Genomic DNA, 20,738 nt, shown 5'->3' with positions numbered 1-20,738 from the left:
CCCGAGGTACCACTGTACTTGCAATTCTAGCAATTAAATAATGATGGAAGGGTATCTTTCCACTATGCTTTTAGGATATAATTTTAGGGAGCTAGTGTTGTTGACTGTTGAGAAGCAGAAGAAAAATACCCTGGCCTGCTCCTGTGTTTTAAAAGAGCACAAATCAGTAGATGAAGCTTTTTACTAACATGATCACCTGCGAATGTGTGTACCGTCAAGCCGCTCTGAAAAAAACGTGGCTGGTTTCAAAGTTGGCAACCCTATTTCTGACGCTGGCAATGATGTTGTGGGTCTATGCCTGTGCGTTATTTCAGGGGAGCTTTGGTTGTGTCCCTCTCACCTTTCACTTGTACGAACAGTGTAAGACACTGTCCCAGATCTTGATCAGATGACAGTCTAATATGAGATAGTTAATTCTTAATCCCCTTGCTTAGCTCTGTAAAGCTAAGCGGAGCATGGGTGGACTGCCATTGGGAGCCCCAAGCAGACTAATCTCTAAAATCAGTGTTTCCCAAACTTGGGTCTCCAGCTGTTGTTGGACTACAACTCCCATCATCCCTAGCTAGCAAGACCAGTGGTCAAGGATGATGGGAATTGTAGTCCAAAAGCAGCCAGAGACCCATGTTTGGGAAACACTGCTCCAAAGGAAGTGCTGGGTGTGCTTCAAACCGGGTGCTTAATATGGAACTGGTGCTCTGTGTGCATAAAAGTTTTTCACAGCATCCACACAATGCTGTTGGCATCCAAATTTAATCCTGTCACATCCTCCCATTTAATCCAGATTCACCCATTTCTGTGGAAAATCTGATAATTATTTTTCTTAAGTTAAAAAAAAACTTGTTTCTAACGACCTGCTAGTAATATCTGAACAACCTGTTTGTGATAGGAAGCCCCCCCATCTGGAAGTACCCTAGTAAATAAACAAACTCAGAATTCCTTTAGAAGAAGTTGTGCTCATAAAAACCAAGGAAAGCTTTCAAGGGGTCGCTCAGAGTCACGCACAAGCAAGGGTGCATGGACTTTGCGACATAATGAAATAAAGATAAATCTTTTTTAGAGTGTCCTGCTCACGTAATGGAAATGGGAGTAGATTGAGCTGACCTCCTTCTTAACCAAACCTTTTGCCTGCGTTCCAGCCGTACAAACGTCAGAGAGTTACGGATGCACACTCCACATGCATCTCCATCGAGCCAATCAAAAGGCATTACAGTGGTACCTCGGGTTAAGTACTTAATTCGTTCCGGAGGTCCATTCTTAACCTGAAACTGTTCTTAACCTGAAGCACCACTTTAGCTAATGGGGCCTCCTGCTCCTGCTGCGCCGCCGGAGCATGATTTCAGTTCTCATCCTGAAATCCAAGGTACTATTTCTGGGTTAGCGGAGTCTGTAACCTGAAGCGTATGTAACCTGAGGTACCACTGTACCAGCCAAGTTAAGACACTCAAGGAAGGTGCTGATAGCCGGGGCTGGTTAGGGCCTGGTCTGGAAAGGAGCACACAGTCCCAAGATTTGGATAGCGAAGCCTAAGGAGTAGGCCATTGTCATTCCTATTTCGCAGATGGGAGACCGAGGCAGAGCTCTTCCGGTTCCAGATTCCACCGGGCCGCACTTCTGTTGATATGCGCCTCTCCGTCAGGATGGCACCAAAGCTAGAAATCCCCTCTTCTGTGCAGCTCCTTGAGAAGCACGTGATGCCAGCTGTCTCCAGTAATACAGCATGACACAAAGGAGAGTTGTGCTGCAGGGGATAAGTTATGGGGTGATATTCTACCCCCTCTCTGCTTTTTCTCATGGCTTTCCCCATGAAGAATTGGGAACGCATTTTCCACGTGGCCTGCACCACCTCTCCTTGAGGGTGGTGCTAAGCGGAGGAATGCTCTGTTGTTGCTTTGTAGATAGCAGTGGTTCTCATTGATATTATATTACCTTCCTGCCCGGCTTATATGGGCTTTCCAGAGGCATCCGATTGGCCATTGTGAGAAGCAGAATGAGGGAGTAGATGGACTTTTGGTCTGAACCAGCCAGGCAGCTCCTAATTTCTTCAGAAGTTAGAAATATTAAGGCCCTTTGGGGAGAAGGGAGCTTCACCCTGCTTATTCTTTCATTGAGATTACAACTACCTCCACCACCACTCCCTGCAGTTTTGTATCCTGAACTGCAGAGCCTACAAATGTCCCTATTTTCCAGGGATGGTCCTGGATTTACAGAAGCCGTCTTGGTTTCTGATTTGATCCCGAAACGTCCCACTTTTCCTTAGGTAAATGTAAAGGGACCCCTGACCATTAGGCCCAGTCGTGGCCGACTCTGGGGTTGCGGCACTCATCTCGCTTTATTGGCCGAGGGAGCCGGTGTACAGCTTCTGGGTCATGTGGCCAGAGCAGCGCACGGAAACGCCGTTTACCTTCCCGCCAGAGTGGTACCTACCAGTATTTATCTACTTGCACTTTGACATGCTTTCGAACTGCTAGGTTGGCAGGAGCAGGGACAGAGCAACAGGAGCTCACCCAGTTGCGGGGATTCGAACCGCCAACCTTCTGATTGGCAAGTCCTAGGCTCTGTGGTTTAACCCACAGCGCCACCCGCGTCCCCCCACTTTTCCTTAGGATGTCCCTATTTTCATCAGAGAAATGCCGGAGGGTATGAAGTTATGTGACGCCTGAGCCAAGGAGATAAGCAACTATACAACCTTTAGACGACATCTGAAGACAGCTCTGTATAGGGAAGTTTTTGATCTTTAATGTTTTATTGTGTTTTTTGTATATGCTGGAAGCTGCTCAGAGTGGCTGGGGCAACCCAGTCAGATGGGTGGGGTATAAAAAAATAATAAAGGAAAGTAAAGTAAAAAAATGAAAGAATAAAAATAATAATTGAATCGGACGTCCCTATTTTCATCGGAGGAATGTTGGAGGGTATGGAATTACCTTTGCCATTGGCATTCTATGTATTACTGAGATGCTCCTGTTATGTACTGAAGTTCTCACCCTGGGCCAGCAGGGGGATACTGTGGATAATTTTCACCCAGGTCCACATATGCAAATAAGGGATTGAAAGTGACGTTCAGTGATTGGCTAGTTACAGAAAGTGGTTACTGTTGCATTGTAGTGGAGCTCTATATAAGCAGGCTGGCTGAACCCTCCAGTTCAGTTCTGTTCCAGCCTGTGAATAAACAAGAGCTGTTTGAAGAAGCACTGTGTCGTCTGATATGTTCACTTAACAGCTCCTAGATCCATCACTTTGACTTTTGCCAGTTGTTTCTGATTCTCCAACTATGACTGCTTCTGCATCGGCACAGAAACCTAGGAAGTGGCCATCTGCTACTCAGACCATTAGTCCATCCACCACAGTATCGTCTATATAGACTAGTTGTAGCTTGCTAGGGTTTCAGACTAGGGACATGCCAAGCCTTCCCGGGAGATGCTGGGGAATGAATCTAGGACCTTCTGCATCTAAGCCAGGTGCTCTAGCACTGAGCTACGGCCCTTCCTCAAAGCCTGGCTGCAGGAGCATGCCAGCCAGCAATCGCACAGTTCAAAGTTAACTCTTTATTAGCAAAAACACGATCTGCAGAGAGCTGGCTGAGTGTCAGGCCTAAGGAGCACAGCAGCTCATTCCCGGTGGTCTCACTCCATGAAAATTCATTGCAGAGACTGAGAGTCCCCATCTCCTCACAGCCATCTACGTTCCCTCTTCTCCAGGGCTTCCCCCAAGCAATCTGAGACTGCGCCTGTATGCAGCCAACCTCTCCTCCGCCCTTTTTACATCTCTTCTGGTTCTGAGAGACAAGCGGTGCAGGGGAGCTTGTCGCAGTGCGGGGTGGGGAGATAATTGTGACTCTTCAGCAGCCTGCCTCATCTCTGCTTCTTGGCCGCCTTCCTCCTGCTTCAGCTTCTACCTTTGATTCTGGACTTCTCTCTGCCACAGACTCTCTCCGCTCACTAAGCCCTGTTACCTATTCAGCTTCCAACACCTCCTCTTTCTGGTCTTCTCCCTTTGACCACTCATAATTGTCCCACCATCACTTCCTGGGCTTTGAGCCTTCTTCCAGTGGTAGTTCTCCAGTTGGTTCCTCCTGCCATTCCTCTGCGTCCAACCAGCCTATGACACTGCAGTACTGAATAATAATAATAATAATAATAATAATAATAATAATAATAATAAATTATACCCCACCCATCTGGCTGGGTTTCCCCAGTCACTCTGGGTGGCTTCCAACAAGAGATTAAAAATACATTAAAACATCAGCCATTAAAAATTTCCCTAAACAGGGCTGCCTTCAGATGGCTTCTAAACGTCAGGTAGTTGTTTATTCCCTTGACATCTGATGGGAGGATGTTCCACAGGGTGGGTGCCACAACCGAGAAGGCCCTCTACCTGGTTCCCTGTAACTTTGCTTCTCGCAGTGAGGTAACCGCCAGAAGGCCCTCAGAACTGGACCTCAGTGTCCGGGCAGAACGATGGGGGTGGAGACACTTCTTCAGGTATAGAATCCTCACATCTTGATTACTGGTAATATGCTCTATCTATATGGTCCTTTTTTGTGTTTTTTTGATGGTCCAGAAACTGCAGCTAGTGCAGAATGCTGCCACTAGATCACACTATGCAAAGATCACAGGATAAGGCCTTCTTTGTAGTAACACCCCAGCTGAGAAAGTCTCTGCCCTTGGACGTCTACCAATTATTAATTTTTTTGTCTTAAAGCATACCTGCTCTCTCAAGCCTTTGGAGAGATTTATGGTTTAACTGGTGTCTGGTACCTTTGTTTGGCTGATATACTGCTTTTTATATTGAATTTCAGTTTATTAGCATTTTATGGTTTCATTTTATTTGTACAGTGGTACCCCGCAAGACGAATGCCTCGCAAGACGGAAAACCCGCTAGACGAAAGGGTTTTCCGTTTTTCGATGCGCTTCGCAGGACGAATTTCCCTATGGGCTTGATTCACAAGACGAAAATGTCTTGCGAGTCTTGAGATTTTTTTTCGCTCCCCACCCTCTTTTTCTAAGCTGCTAAACCGCTAATAGCCTTTTAGCAGCTAATCCGCTAATCCCTTAAGCCTTTAATAGCCGCTAATAGCCGCTAATAGCCGCTAAACCGCTAATAGCGCTAATCTGCTAAGCCGCTAATAGGGTTGCTTCGCAAGACGAAAAAACTGCTAGACGAAGAGACTCGCGGAATGAATTAATTTCGTCTTGCGAGGTACCACTGTATTGTGTATTTAAATATTATACTGGAAACTACCTGGTGGTTTACTCTGTACCGAAAGGTGGTTTATATATCAACAACAACAACAACACTAATAATAAATCAAAGCACCTTTTTGTTACAGTTGAAGGTTCAAGGTCTGGATCCAGCAAAGGATTCCTGCTGTTGAAAGGGGCCACATCCATAACAAGGAATTCAAAGATGGCAAGGGCCCATTCATCTCAGTTTGTCAAGAAAACGAGGGGAAGGTGGAGGAAGAAGCAAATGAAAGATGATCCTTCTGTTGCCCTACCTTTCATACAGTTCTACCTGAATGGTGAGTTGGTGGACTCCTCCACATGACTGCAAGAGCTTTGAAGATGGGTCACCTGACTAAAGGCAGTGGGACTTGGGGACAGCGTATGCCATAAGGAAAAGAGGTGTGAATGAAGGGATGGATGAGGTTTCTATATATATTCCCATTAGCATGTCCTAGACTTCATGTTTCAGGACTACTGATTGTATACGGATGCTCTTCATAGGTGGGAAGAGGATTCTGATGTTTGTGTCTGTAAGGTACGGCAGTAGGAACTCCTTATGTGCTGGACAGATAAGGAGACAAACTGCAGAAAGAAAACTCACTTTCTAAGTTCAAAAAATACTTGAAATACTGAAAATAAATATTTTGGCCATTGGATATTTGCGTTATAGTGGGATTGGGATTTAACCATGGATGCTATCAGACTGTCACTGTTTTCAGTTTGCGCAGTTACAACAAACCCGTTTCCTCAGGAGATCTGACGCACACTCTCTCTCTATATATATAATTTTATTTATATTTTTTCAACAGATAAACAATTCAACAACATTTCATCTATGACTTTCTCTCTCTTCCTCCCTCTCTCCCTCTATGGTTCCCTCAAAATTTCAGTTTATGCTGTATATTACAGTTGCTCTATACCTTCGCCTTATCTTACAATAAAAACAAAAAGTTCACCCCCACTGCTGTTCTTACTCAAATCCTATTTGCATTCTAACACTTTTACACTGAGTTTTAAAGTATTCTGCAAACATTTCCCAATCTTCTTTAAAATCAGTCTCTTTCTGATTGCTAATTTTACACTCCAAACTTGCCAATTCTACATATTTTATTAATTTCAGCTGCCATTTTTCTTTGGTAGGTACCACCTCATCACGCCATTTTTTTGCGTATAATATGTTTGCTGTCATAGTTGCATAAAGAAATCGATTTATCTGTTTTGGGGGGATATCTGCTCCAGTTATCGCTAGTAAAAAAGCTTCCGGTCTTTTGGGGAAAGTTACCTTAAATACATTTTTCAACTCATTATAAATCATCTCCCCAAAGTCCTCAGCTACTTTGCACATCCACCACATGTTGTAAAATGAACCTTCTACTTCTTTACATCTGATGTTTTGTCAGACGTGAACCAATAGCAAAACCCCTGGAAAGTGTGAGACCCCTGGAAAGTGTGAGATAACGCACTGTTGTCTAACTTCCCAACAAGCAAAGCAGGATGAATGCTCAATAAAGAGACTGTCTGGAAGTGTCCTTTGTGCTAGGACACACTAGAGCATCATGAGAAGTAGATCAAATACCTAAAGACTCCTGTGAGCCTGGAGGAGGCTGCCTGCTGTGTCTCTGCATGATTTCCTGCTCTGGGCTTTGGCTCCTTCCAGTCTGCCTTCTGAGCAAGGGTGGCTCCTTCTCTCTGCATCTGGTGAAGTTGAAGCAATTAATCATTCCCTATGCAGAGGCAGCAGAATTACCTGCCCTCAGAGGAGTCTTTTCATTGCCTCTCTGCATGATTGACTGCTCTTGGTTTGCCTCCGAAACAGGAGTTGTGCCCAGATCAGTGACCCATGCAGAATCACATGGAATAGGCTCCTCTGCGACTGGGTAACTCTAGACCTTGTGCGATATAAAAAGGGTACCTCTAGTTTTAAGTCAGGAAAAAAGGAAAGCTTGCTTCTGCTTGCAGATCCTAGCAAGCCAAGTGCTCCAGAGAATCTAAAAACCAGATGAGGACTTAGCGATTAAACAACTGTGAGATTCTATTTGTTCTCCGCTATAAAAATGTGCAGGAATCAGTTTGTATCCAGGGAAACACCAAACCACAAGGGGGCTCTCAGCTAACTGCCCAGGCATTCAGTTTTGAAAAGAAAAAAAAAAGGACAGAAAATGCCTCCTGACATTTTAACACTGACTGCCCTGGGTGGTTTGGGAATCGCAACAGATCCTCCCTTCAGGTGTCAGAAGAACATGGTGTGGGGTTTCTTTGGCATGCACACCAACCCTGCAGTGTATTGCAGGCAGTTCTCATGGTGGGGTTTTTTTGCATCACGTGTGGCAAAACTGCCCGCATGAAAAGGGGATGATGCCACGCCAGGGATGCTGGGTGCCCTGTCAACTTCACGTCTCAGCATAAAAAGGTAAAGGGACCCCTGACCATTAGGTCCAGTCGTGGCCGACTCTGGAGTTGCGGCGCTCATCTCGCTTAATTGGCCGAGGGAGCCGGCGTACAGCTTCCCGGTCATGTGGCCAGCATGACTAAGCCGCTTCTGGCGAACCAGAGCAGCGCACGGAAACGCCGTTTACCTTCCCTCCGGAGTGGTACCTATTTATCTACTTGCACTTTGACGTGCTTTCAAGTTGCTAGGTTAGCAGGAGCAACGGGAGCTCACCCCGTGGCGGGGATTCGAACCGCCTACCTTCTGAAGTCCTAGGCTCTGTGGTTTAACCCACAGCGCCACCCGCGTCCCCTACGGCTCAGCATAGCTGTCAACTTTTCCCTTTCCTTGCAAGGAATCCTATTCGGAATAAGGGAATCTCCCTTAAAAAATGGGAAAAGTTGACAGCCATGTGGCTCAGTCCCTCCTGAGTGTTCTTCTCTCGAGGGCGGACTTTTGTGTCAGGAGATTTGTGTGTTGTCAGTCGTGTGGCTTTGACTTCTGCCATTTATTTATTTTGTTTTCCAGCTGCATGAGGAAGGGAGCCTTGCCCATTTTCTCCAGCGGCAGGCGTTAGGACCTTGCGGAAAGCAGACACTCTGGCCCTGGATTCCAAGCTGGCTTGCCTTGGTGACGTAAGCCAGAAGCCCTGTCTCTCTCTCTCTCTCTCTTTTCTGTGTGTGAGTGTGTGTGTGAGTGTGTGTGTGTGTCTCTCTCTCTCTCTCTCTCTCTCTTCCCCCTCTTCCCCCTCCCTTCCCAAGCTCTCTAACATTAAAGCGAAAATGCTCCTTTCTGTGCCTCCTCGTGCAGGGATCGCCACTTTTGGCTACAGCAAGAGCAACAAGAAGGTAAGGAAGAAGCCAGCCCTGGCTCCCCACCACCTCACCTCCCCTTTCTGCTTCCTATTTCCAAGATCTTGGAAACGTCCTTGGCTTAGAGACGGGAGGAGAAGTTAAAAAAAAAAGGGGGGGGTGAGGAAAAGCAGGGTTGCCTTCCCCACCAGCCCGCTGTGGTGGTGGTGTTGGTGTCTGAAGGGGAGACAGATCTTGCCAATTATTTGGGGAGGTTAGGAAGCTAGGAGGTTGGCTTCCCAACAGAGAAGCCCACCTCCAAGGTTGGCTGATCTTGGCCTCTGTTCCGGGGTGACCCCCATCTGCCCCTCGCACCACCAGACCCCGCTTTGCCAAGGCCTGAGTCTTCCCAAGGGCGACTTTGAGTCCGGAGCGATGGGGACGAAAAAATAGAATCAAAAAATAAGCTGGGTAGACCAGAACAACAGGCAGCGAAATCACAGCACTTCGTGAATCTCCCTGGGACATTAATATTCTGTGGGTTCCTCCCTGCACCCCTGATTATGGGGTGTTTGGTTTCTCGTCTGGGGTTTTTTTTTTTTGGCTACCGAACGGAGGACCTGCATCCAGGAGGGGCTGGGTACTGGAAGCAGGCAGTTCAAATTCTAGGCATGGGGTGTTCACACCAGGATCAGACTAAGGCCTTGTTTTTTAACCCTCTCCTGGCTCTTTCCAGGGGGATGGAGACTTCTGAAGCCACCCCCAGCGGGGTATTCTCGAGGGTGGGGTTCCAGGATGTGGTTTCTATGGCATCCACGTGTTCTGAGGAAGAGTGTGCCATAAAGGAGGCTTCCCCCCCCCTTCCTCTCCCTCCGCCCTTTCTGCTCCCCACATCTGGGGTGAGGCGAGAATACTCTGCATGCCAGGGAAGATGGGACATGTAGCTTGCAGGAGGATGCAAGGGAGCTGTAAGAAATGGGGGCTTGAACCCAGCACCACCCCCTCCTCGTCAGGACTGTCATTCGGAACCTGAATAGCCTTGTCAGGTTTGGAAAATGCATCTTGACTAGCCTGCGTATTTATTTGAACGCTCGGGTGTGGATTATTTTCCCCTCTGGCAAGAAGTGCGGTCTAGTGGTACTCTAGGGTTTCAGGGAACCCCAGGTTATATCTCTAGCCGGGGCAGGGAAGAAGGATAGAAGGGGGAGACCCCCGGGAAGTTGTAAATAGGAGCCCAGACTTCTGGCATTTTAAATATCCACCTTATCTCTATTGTTGATTCACTGTGTGACCTTGTATGCATATGGTGTTGGGTTAAAGGGGTGGTGGTGGCAGGGGAGAATAAGCTTGTTACCTGTTCTGTGCCTCAGTTTCCTCTCTGTCTGTCCCCGGGACTGTGGAAGATCTGCATCAAATGTGCAAATTGCAGGCACTATAGTAATGCGTTGGGACAGAAACCTGGGGTAGAGAGGGAAGGCCCAATTTGGGGCATTAATTGTGTTTATCCTTATTAGGGATGAGTATGGCACTCGAAGGAACTGTGGCTGTCTCAGCCATCTCGTTGCGCCTCCCTGCCAACCTCTTTTTGAAACTGGGTGACATTTTCCTGTTCTGACCATTGACTGATGTGGAATTTGTAGAAATAGGCAGATATGGGGCGGGAAGACCTCTGCATTGATGGAGGGGCTGTCTGTGCCAATAAGGAGCAGGGCAGCATTTTGTGATGGGTGAGCTGTGGACACAGATAAGTGGCTTGTCCTGTTAAAACGACAACAAGAAGGACAAATAGCCAACAGCGCTGGCACGGTTATTATAATTGGTGATTCAAGGTAAGACTGAAACCATATCACCAGTTGTGTGCGCACACACACTCATGTGCACATATTCCACCTATGCCTCCGTATGCATAACTTGACATGTGTGTGTTTTATTTCTTTTGACACTTTATATACTGCTTTATTACAGTCCTCTAAGCAGTGCATTGTATGGGTGGGTTATCTGTGCGTGTTTCAAAATGTTCTTGTTATGAGTGCGTCTTGGAGTACTTTCAAGTGACTTTCCCGGGGCTAGCATGTTGTTTCACGGATTTGGTGCTGCTGGTGCCACTCCAGTGCTCAGGAACTTGCCCTCGTGTCTGTGTGCACAATTATTTGTGTGCGTGCATAGGTGAGCAGGTGCAACTGTGGCCGCGTGTATACAGTCTCATCCTTGATTTGATTGATAGCTAACATGGGTGCTTAAGGCTGAATTTGGATAATCGTGATTGGGGGTCAGGTCGTTTGCGGTGTGTAGTATTTGCGTAGCCATGTGTGAGAGTGAGACTTTTCTAAGTTCGACAGATGATCAGTGATCTCAAAACTATGTGTGTATGTAGGACTACAATACATGCGGATCACCTGAGTTGGAATACTTCATCCTCGGCTTGAGCTAGCAGCACCCTTGACCTAAATGCAGGAAATTGAAATGAAACCCATTGATTTTAATGAATCTTAATTCCAGGCACTGTGTTTAAGAGTGGTTTGTCAGCTGGTGGGTGTAGGTACTGACCTTTAAAGCCCTAATGGCTTCAGCCCAGTATATCTGAAGGAGTGTCTCCATCCCCATCATTTAGCCCAGACACTGAGGTCCAGCTCCGAGGGCCTTCTGGTGGTTCCCCCATTGCAAGAAGTGAGGCTACAGGGAACCAGGCAGAGGGCCTTCTCGATAGTCGTGCCCACCCTATGGAACGCCCTCCCGTCAGATGTCAGGGAAATAAACAACTCTCTGACTTTCAGAAGACATCTGAAGGCAGCCCTGTTTAGGGAAGTTTTTAATATTTAATGCTGTATTGTTTTTAACACTTGATTGGAAGCTGCCCAGAGTGACTGGGGCAATCCAGTCAGATGGGCGGAATATAAATAATAAATTATTACTATTATTATTGGCTCACGTGTTGCATTGTTCACATGAAGGCAGGTAACTCAGAAAAATACCATGATCAAAATAACGAGGCAATAACAATAACAACAACAACAACGAGAAGGCACTTAAGCTACTGGTCCACATGTTTATTTCTTTATTTATAGAAGTATTTCTATACCATCCTCTCTCACCAAATATTGTGGCAGTGCACATCGTTATAAAACTGTTAAAAAGCCATTAAAAGCAGTACGGAACCATCATTGAAATGACTGGCTGCTCCAGAAAATGTTAAACAATTGCATAGACCTGTTGGTGTAAAAATGTCTTGCAAGAGTCAAAAGCGAGAGTGCCTGCTGAATCTCTGCTGCAAGAGTATTTCATGGTATGAGACTGGCGACACTAAATGGTCGACGTCTGGTTAAGGTGAGTTGGGCCTCTGTAACACGGAAAACTGAGGCTCCAATACTTTGGCCACCTCATGAGAAGAGAAGACTCCCTGGAAAAGACCCTGATGCTGGGAAAGATGGAGGACACAAAGGAGAAGGGGACGACAGAGGACAAGATTGTTGGACAGTGTTCTCGAAGCTACAAACATGAGTCTGACCAAACTGTGGGAGGCAGTGGAAGACAAGAGTGCCTGGCGTGCTCTGGTCCATGGGGTCACGAAGAGTTGGACACGACTAAACAACAACACGGAAAACAACTAACAGTGCTCCTTGGGGTGATTTCAGTGATAAGGATACAAGGGCTCAGGCAGTCCTTAAGCACTCCTGGACGCAAGTTGTTCAGGGATTTGTTAATCAGCACATGAGCCTTGAACCTGGGCCAGTAACGTAGGGGCAGCCAGTGTAGATGTTTGAGCAGAGGGGTCAAATAATTGTAGAGTTGGAAGGGACCCTGAGGATCATCTACTCCAGGGGTCAGCAAACTTTTTCAGCAGGGGGCCGGTCCTCATTCCCTCAGACCTTGTGGGGGGCCGGACTATATTTTGAAGAGAGAAAAAAGAACAAATTCCTATGCCCCACAAATAACCCAGAGGTGCATTTTAAATAAAAGGACACATTCTACACATGTAAAAACACCAGGCAGGCCCCACAAATAACCCAGAGGTGTGTTTTAAATAAAAGGACACATTCTACTCATGTAAAAATATGCTGATTCCTGGACCGTCCGCGGGCCGGATTTAGAAGACAGTTGGGCTGGATCCGGCCCCCGGTCCATAGTTTGCCTACCCATGATCTAGTCCAACCCCCTGCAAGGCAAGAACATGCAGCTGTCCCATTCGAGGATCAAACCTGCAACCTCGAGGTGTTATCAGCACCACACTCTAACCAACTGGTTGTCACATGCTGTCGGCCATCTTCCCCCATCAGCAATCTAGCCGCTGCGTTCTGTACAGCGTTAGAAACTCGGATATATAAGCTAGGTGCCGAATGGCTCCTTAAACCAGGGTTACAGTCTCGAAACGAAATGCCTAGTTGCCCTTTGGGGGCCAGACGACTCGAACGCCGTATTTTTCAATACGACTTTTTGGTTCCTGAAATTCATTCTGATTGTGCAGATAAAATATAACAGGTAGGATTCTACAGGATGCGATCCTAGTGTATGAAAACAGTCAGGATCCAAGGGTGCCCAGGCATGTACCTCCAGATGGTGGAGACGGCAGGCTCCATCCTTGCGCCCGGGCATCTTAACTTGTTTGCAAGTGGCCTATAGCCAGGTGCAAAGTGCACCTAGAATCATAGAATCATAGAGTTGGAATAGACCACAAGGGCCATTGAGTCCAACCCCCTGCCAAGCAGGAAACACCATCAGAGCACTCCTGACATATGGTTGTCAAGCCTCTGCTTAAAGACCTCCAAAGAAGGAGACTCCACCACACTCCTTGGCAGCAAATTCCACTGTCAAACAGCTCTTACTGTCAGGATGTTCTTCCTAATGTTTAGGTGGAATCTTCTTTCTTGTAGTTTGGATCCATTGCTCTGTGTCCGCTTCTCTGGAGCAGCAGAAAACAACCTTTCTCCCTCCTCTATATGACATCCTTTTATATATTTGAACATGGCTATCATATCACCCCTTAACCTCCTCTTCTCCAGGCTAAACATGCCCAGCTCCCTTAGCCGTTCCTCATAAGGCATCGTTTCCAGGCCTTTGACCATTTTGGTTGCCCTCCTCTGGACACGTTCCAGTTTGTCAGTGTCCTTCTTGAACTGTGGCGAATTTCAAACGCTGGTCCTGTACTAGCTACGGTTTCCAGACCAGTTGCACAATAGAATGCATTGCAGTAATCTAGTCTTGCTGTTACCCATGCAGGGACTACAATGGCTAAGTTATCCGGATCCAGACATTGCTGTAGCTGGTGGGTCAGACAAAGCTGGTAAAAGCTGTTGCATTGCTCATCGGAATGCAGCTAACCAGAATTATGCCTGCATTTGTGAAGGAGTGTCTGTTTGTGGGATGGGATAAATGTGCACATTATAAACATATTTCCTGGGTCTTTTGACACACAGGCATGTGTCTCTGGTTGTGGAAGTTGCATTTCCCAACTTCTAACTCTGTATGGACTGTTTTGCTGATCCCAGCATTGACCTGTGTTCTCTTAAGACTGTATAAAATTAATATCTTACTGAAATGGATTGGATAGGCAAGGGAAGACTGCCTTCTGGAAGCAAAGAGAATTCTGTGCATTACAATTTGCTGATACTCTGCAGTTTTTCTGTTTTTGTTTTTTTGCTAATAAGTGGAAATACTCTCAGTTGGAAACGTAGCTATTTATACCTCCTTGCAATTCTTGGTCACTTTGGGCTTTAAAAAGACTTTTTAAAACTATATTAAGTTATGGGGTCATGGTTGAAGTTTTAAAAACGAAATAAAATTGGGAGATCTTAATTGGATCCAAATGAGCCTTTTAAAAAAATATATTATCTGAATTTTCCCCTGTCCTCTCTCCAAGGAGTTATGGGCAGTGTGTAGGTTTTTTCTTCCCTGTTGCATCTGCCACTATTTATTTATTTCTTAAATTTGTAGCTTGCCTTTTCTGCAAGGAGCTTAAGGAGGCAGATATGGGTCTTCCTCTCTCACATTTCAGCCTTGAAGCAACCTCACAACAACTGCAGGATTGTAGAGTTGTAAGGGGCACGGAAGGACATCTAAGCCAAACCTCTGAATTTGCAGGAGACTCAACTGAGTATCTCTAACAAGAGGCCATCCAGACTCTGCTTAAATTTGTCTCCACCTAAGGAGAGCCTTAGGGATGCGGGTGGCGCTGTGGGTAAAACCTCAGCGCCTAGGACTTGCCGATAGCATGGTCGGCGGTTCGAATCCCCGCGGCGGGGTGCGCTCCTGTCGTTCGGTCCCAGCGCCTGCCAACCTAGCAGTTTGAAAGCACCTCCGGGTGCAAGTAGATAAATAGGGACCGCTTATTAGCGGGAAGGTAAACGGCGTTTCCGTGTGCTGCGCTGGCTCGCCAGATGCAGCTTGTCACGCTGGCCATGTGATCCGGAAGTGTCTGCGGACAGCGCTGGCTCCCGGCCTATAGAGTGAGATGGGCGCACAACCCTAGAGTCTGGCAAGACTGGCCCGTACGGGCAGGGGTACCTTTACCTTTTTAAGGAGAGCCTGCCTCCTTCCAAAGCGAACTATCCGAACAGCACTCTTAGGAAGCAGCTCCTAATGTTTACCCCACAATCTGTTCCCTTGCAACGACCATCCGCTGGTTCTGGTCCTGCCGCCTGCCGCAATGGCAAACAGGTCTGCTCCATTTTCTGTGTAGCATCTTTTCAGATACAGTGGTACCTCGGGTTACAGATGCTTCAGGTTACAGATGCTTCAGGTTACAGGCTCCGCTAACAAATAAATAGTACCTCGGGTTAAGAACTTTGCTTCAGGATGAGAACGGAAATCGCATGGCGGCGGCATGGCATCAGTGGGAGGCCCCATTAGCTAAAGTGGTACCTCAGGTTAAGAACAGTTTCAGGTTAATAAGAATGATATGAACATTAAGTGTTAATGCGTTAAATTGGGAAATTGAAAATTAAATTGTATTATGATAAATTAAAGATTAAATTGAAGAAGAGGGAAAGAATTTGTTGGATTAGATAACTTGAACTAGAATACAAAAAAGGGAGGTGCGAGGAAGTCGAGGAAATAAGCTAATGAAAGATGTGGATATAAAATTTGGATATGTGTTTTTACTTTTGTTTCTTTTTCTTATGTTGTTGTATTGTTTTTATTTCAGTTTCTATTGTGGATGTATTGTTTGTTGAATTTATGTATTGCTTTTTTCTTTTTCTTGTTATAAGTATAAAATACCCAATAAAAATCTTATTAAAAAAAAAAAGAACAGTTTCAGGTTAAGAACGGACCTCCAGAACGAATTAAGTTCTTAGCCCGAGGTACCACTGTACTCAAAGACAACTATCATGTCAGTCTTCTGTTCCCCAGGCTGAGCACACCCAGCTCTTTCCGTTGTTTCTCCCAGGACTCGTTTTCCAAAACTGTTCACCACCCTGACCTCCCTCCTCTTGGTGAACATTCTGCTTAACAAAGAATTGGGCAGAGTAGTCCTGAAGTGGCCCAGCCAGTGCATTTCATTTCATTTTTTCATTTCACTTTTAATTCTCCTATCGCCTTTCTATATTACTATACGCAGGGCGGTTTACAAGCCGAAGAAGCAACAAAGACCACACACACCTTATAGCAATCTGATCCAATACCAAAATGTCAAAATAAAAACTTTAAAGAACTTATATAAAATAATGTAATATTCACTAATCCATTATAATATAACAGAACACGATAAAATTAAATACCAACAAATAATAATTAAACAGAAATTAACTCTTTAACAGGTACAATAATTTCTAAACTATAATCAGTAAAAATAACAGCAAGTCACAGTGTCTAAAATAACACAGTACAAATGGAGAAACAAAGACACACAACTTATAAAATTATTTTTATACTCCTCCTCTCTTCCCAGCTGCTTCTGCAGTTCCTGAAGTCATGGTCTGGGAAAGGCTCCTAGGGCTGCAAGGTGGGGCAAGGCAGGTGGAAAAAGCCATTATGCAGAATAGATTGGAACTGTTAGTCCAGTGATCTGGACGTGGAGCTCCTGTAAATACAGCCTGAGATTGCTTAACTTTTTGAGTAGCCACATCGCAGTGCCTGCTCATGTCCTGCTTGTGATCCACTAAGACACCTTATTCCTGTCCTATACTTCAATCTCTTTTACATTTATCTCTGGTGAAACATTTGTCTTTTGGGTTTTGTCCAGTGTTCCAGCCTCTCAAGATGATTTTGAATATTGATTCTGGGCCCATCCAGACCTCTGTTTTGTTGTGGATGTATAAAGCAACATATGTTTGATTCATTAATAGCACATTTGAAGTGGATTTAAACTGGCCTGTCCACACATCTCCCCAGTTTATAAGTTGCTGTGCTTCCTTAATGATCCTGCCTTAATGCACCCACACTTTTGCTCTGTCTATGTTCCTGCCATCCCCAATTCACTTCTTTCCCCCTTGAACACAAGTTGATGACACCATGCCGCCATATTTCCAAATTTTTATTTTTTGGCTGCAATTGCTGTGCCAACCGTGCTCGGTTGCAGGAAAAAGCAAGCAAGCAAGCAAGCAAGCAAACAAACAAACAAACAGGAATGCCAGCAGATGACATCAACAGGAAGTATGTAGGAATGGCTTAAGCTTCTCTCGCCTGTCGCCTTTTTTCGAGTGTAAGTTAGTTGCGCTATGACGCCATACTGCCAGGTTCTTTCGTTCAGGCTGTGATAAAACATCATTTCTTTCCATCCCCTAGTCGGCCTGGGTGACATTTTGATACATTGCCTGAAACCGGTTTGAATTTGAAATTGTGAGAGCGATTTTAGAATTCACGATCTGGAAATGTAACGAGAATATTTGGTGCGCCGCGATGCCTGACAGGCAGCCTGCAAAGGCAGCTTGCGCATCCCGAGCCTGAAAGTTCAGGTGAGCAGAGTGGGTTAGGTGCGAGAGCCGAGTTTCCGTTTACCTGCCAGGGAAAAATACAAATAGCGCTGGTCCAAGGAATCTCCAAGGGACGCGGGTGGCGCTGTGGGTTAAACCACAGAGCCTAGGGCTTGCCGATCAGAAGGTCAGTGGTTCGAATCCCCGCAACAGGATGAGCTCCCGTTGCTCAGTCCCTGCTCCTGCCAACCTAGCAGTTCGAAAACAGGTCAAGGTGCAAGTAGATAAATAGGTACCGCTCCGGCGGGAAGGTAAACGGTGTTTCTGTGCGCTGCTCTGGTTTGCCAGAAGCGGCTTAATCATGCTGGCCACATGACCCGGAAGCTGTACGCCGGCTCCATCGGCCAGTAAAGCGAGATGAGCGCCGCAACCCCAGAGTCGGCCACGACTGGACCTAATGGTCAGGGGTCCCTTTACCTTTACCTTTCTGTGTGTGAGAGAAAAGGGGCAATGATACCTCTTCTGGGATGAATCCTGCAATGTGATACATGCATTCATCATAATCAATGAACGTAGAATGCTTCCCCCCTTTATAACTATTTCTCCCCCTCACACGCAGATTTACTTGACCCCAAACTGCTGCGATTGCAACTGGACCGTTATACATATCAGGGAGCTAGTGCAATGCAGTCATCCAGTCAGGGACAGCCTGTTTGGAGCGCCCTCCAGATGCTGCTGCACTACAACTCCCATCATCCCTTGCCTTTGTCCATGCTGCTTGGGGCTGCTGGGAGTTGGAGTCCAACAATGTTTCGGGTGGTGCTACGCTGACCAGCCCTGGGTTAGAGTGCTGGGCTTGGACCAGAAAGATCTGGGACCAAGTCCTTACTCAGCCACAAAGGCCACAAGGTGACCTTGGACCGGTCTCTCTCTCTCTCTCTTAGTCTCACCTACCTCACAGGGTTGATGTGAAGATAAATTGGAAGGGTGGGGGCCACACACCATGTATTTTGCCTTGAGCTCCTCGGAAGAAAGGCAGACTATGAAGTGTAGTGAAGCGACATTTTCAAAAAGAGATGATGTCTACGTGGAAGTCAGCCCCTTTGAATCCAGCGGGGCTTAGTGGTCATCCACACTTTATTTTTCCTGCTGCTTTCTCCCAGGCAAACGTGTTTTTGCTGGGGTTTTTTCCTGATTTAGTGCTATTGAGCTGGTTTCCCAGGGGAAAGCAGTGGAGGAAAGGCAAAGCTGCTCAGATCTGTGGCTAGAAAGCACGGGGCAAGCAGCAAACCGCTCAGACCCACGGGACCAAGAGGAAGTGTGGGCGAGCCCTCACTCCCAGGTCAGTGGATCTCGTGGATAGCAGCAGAAGATCTCTTGAATCGGGCAGCAATCCCGCTGCTGTTCTTCTCATAAGGCAGAGGCGGGCAAGGGGCAGCCGGGGGAAGCTAAGCCAGAGGGAACAGAAGTTTGCCTATGAGCGTGGAGTGAGTGCATGGCAGAAGGAAGTTTGGAACCAGGGACTTCATTCAGTCACTCCCAAAAGCAAGAATCAGCTGAATTAATTGGAGGAGGAGGAGGAGGCAGGCTCCAAATGGTGACTCATCCAGCGTGGACTCCTCAGAGGGTGGTTAGTTCTTACTCTTGCACACTCTAAAATTATAACCTCTTTTTGTGTGTGTGTGTGTGTGTACCTAGTTTATTTCAGAGGTCAAAAGTCCCCACTCCACTCCCCGCAATCCCACGAGGTGGGAAACACCAGTTTATGGGCACATCCCTATGGTTGTAAGAGTGAGAGGGGCAGCAGATCTGTGTCCTGCCTCTGTATTTTTGCTCCATCAAAGGAAGCAGAAGCCTTTGAGATATACACACACACACACGCACATACACACAGTGGTACCTCGGATTACATACACTTCAGGTTACGTACGCTTCAGGTTACAGACTCCGCTACCCTAGAAATAGTACCTCGGGTTAAGAACTTTGCTTCAGGCTGAGAACAGAAATCTGGCGGCGCGGCAGCAGCGGGAGGCCCCATTAGCTAAAGTGGTGCTTCAGGTTAAGAACAGTTTCAGGTTAAGAACAGACCTCTGGAACGAATTAAGTACTTAACCCGAGGTACCACTGTACACACAGTGGTACCTCGGGATGTGAACGGGATCTGTTCCGGAGCCCCGTTCGCATCCTGAAGTGAACGCAACGCACATCTGCACGTGCACGGGTCATGTTTTGCCACTTCCGCGCATGCGCGTGATGTCATTTTGACTGCGCATGTGCGCGGGGCAAAACCCAGAAGCAACGCGCTCCGTTACTTCCGGGTCGCCACAGAGCGCAACCCGAAAATACTTAACTTGAAGCACATTTATCCCGAGGTATGGCTCAGGTGGCGCTGTGGGTAAAAGCCTCAGCGCCTAGGGCTTGCCGATCGAAAGGTCGGCGGTTTGAATCCCCGCGGCGGGTTGTGCTCCCGTTGTTCGGTCCCAGCGCCTGCCAACCTAGCAGTTTGAAAGCACTCCCGGGTGCAAGTAGATAAATAGGGACCGCTTACTAGCGGGAAGGTAAACGGCGTTTCTGTGTGCGGCTCTGGCTCGCCAGAGCAGCGATGTCACGCTGGCCACGTGACCTGGAAGTGTCTCCAGACAGCGCTGGCCCCTGGCCTCTTGAGTGAGATGGGTGCACAACCCTAGAGTCTGTCAAGACTGGCCCGTATGGGCAGGGGTACCTTTACCTTTACCTTTTGTGGCTGTATTTGTAAAGCAGAATTGGACCCATGCAGCCTATCAAGTGCAACTTAGACTGTATAATCATAAAATTGGAAGGGGCCACAAGAGGGTCTAACTCCCTGCAATCCAGGAATCCTTTTGCCTGATGTGGGGCTCAAACTCACAACCCTGATATTAAGAGTCTCATTCTCTACTGACTGAGGAACAAGTTGGGGCTTCTTCTTCCTCCTGTCAAAGGACTTGGCATTTGGGATGGGTGGGACGGCTGTATCCCCCACTCAGCAGATGTCCAGATGTCCAGTTTGCTGCCTGGCGCTCTGATGGTGCCTCTCCTTGCCTCCCCCCCATGTCTCCAAACCTTGCTGTACCATTCTGACATAAATTCCTACCTTTATCTCTCTCTCTCCCACTCCTCTTGGTGCCACCCAGACAACGTGGTTATTGGAAGGTGCATAAATACTGTTAATAAAATAAATCATGGGTAGGAGGCGCCCTCCACAGTCGACCTTTCTTCCGCTCAAGCTGACGGTGCTGGGCGGCAGCAGAACTACTTTTATTATCTTCTAATCTAAGTCCAGGACAGAAGAATGCCTGTGTGTTTTCAGGGCGGCAAAGGTGTTTGCAGACCACCTGCCGCACTTGCAATGTTAGGTCTTCTTTTCACCCTCCCTGTTGGCAGGACTAGCATTCAGACACCTCGCGGTCTGTTCTTCAGCTCAGAAAGCATC

The 20,738-nt window shown here is 46.9% G+C and overlaps 1 protein-coding gene and 1 long non-coding RNA gene across 3 annotated transcripts in view; one reads left to right on the top strand and one right to left on the bottom strand.

Annotated features, from left to right (window-relative positions):
* The window catches only part of RBMS2 (RNA binding motif single stranded interacting protein 2), an 87,252-nt gene that overhangs the window by 2,895 nt on the left and 63,619 nt on the right, over window positions 1-20,738 (top strand). Inside the window, exons 2-3 of one of the 2 annotated variants that reach the window (XM_083427802.1) lie at window positions 5,327-5,518; window positions 8,179-8,285. Coding sequence is in view for 1 of the 2 variants with exons in the window: in XM_083427801.1 (XP_083283927.1) it covers window positions 8,433-8,498 (66 nt within the window). In the remaining variant the exon portion in view is untranslated. Of the gene's footprint in view, window positions 1-5,326; window positions 5,519-8,178; window positions 8,499-20,738 lie in introns of those variants that run through there. The other variant, XM_083427801.1, reaches the window with a different exon arrangement.
* Window positions 13,854-16,151, bottom strand: LOC310671811. Its single transcript, XR_014508218.1, has 3 exons — window positions 15,757-16,151; window positions 14,961-15,137; window positions 13,854-14,588 (listed from the first exon to the last, which is right to left on the bottom strand). It is a non-coding gene; the product is annotated as an uncharacterized lncRNA (long non-coding RNA).

Source organism: Podarcis tiliguerta (genome assembly GCF_965153285.1).
Source record: "Podarcis tiliguerta genome assembly, chromosome: 2".
Taxonomy (NCBI): domain Eukaryota; kingdom Metazoa; phylum Chordata; class Lepidosauria; order Squamata; family Lacertidae; genus Podarcis; species Podarcis tiliguerta.
This window is presented reverse-complemented; position numbering and strand designations above follow the sequence as displayed.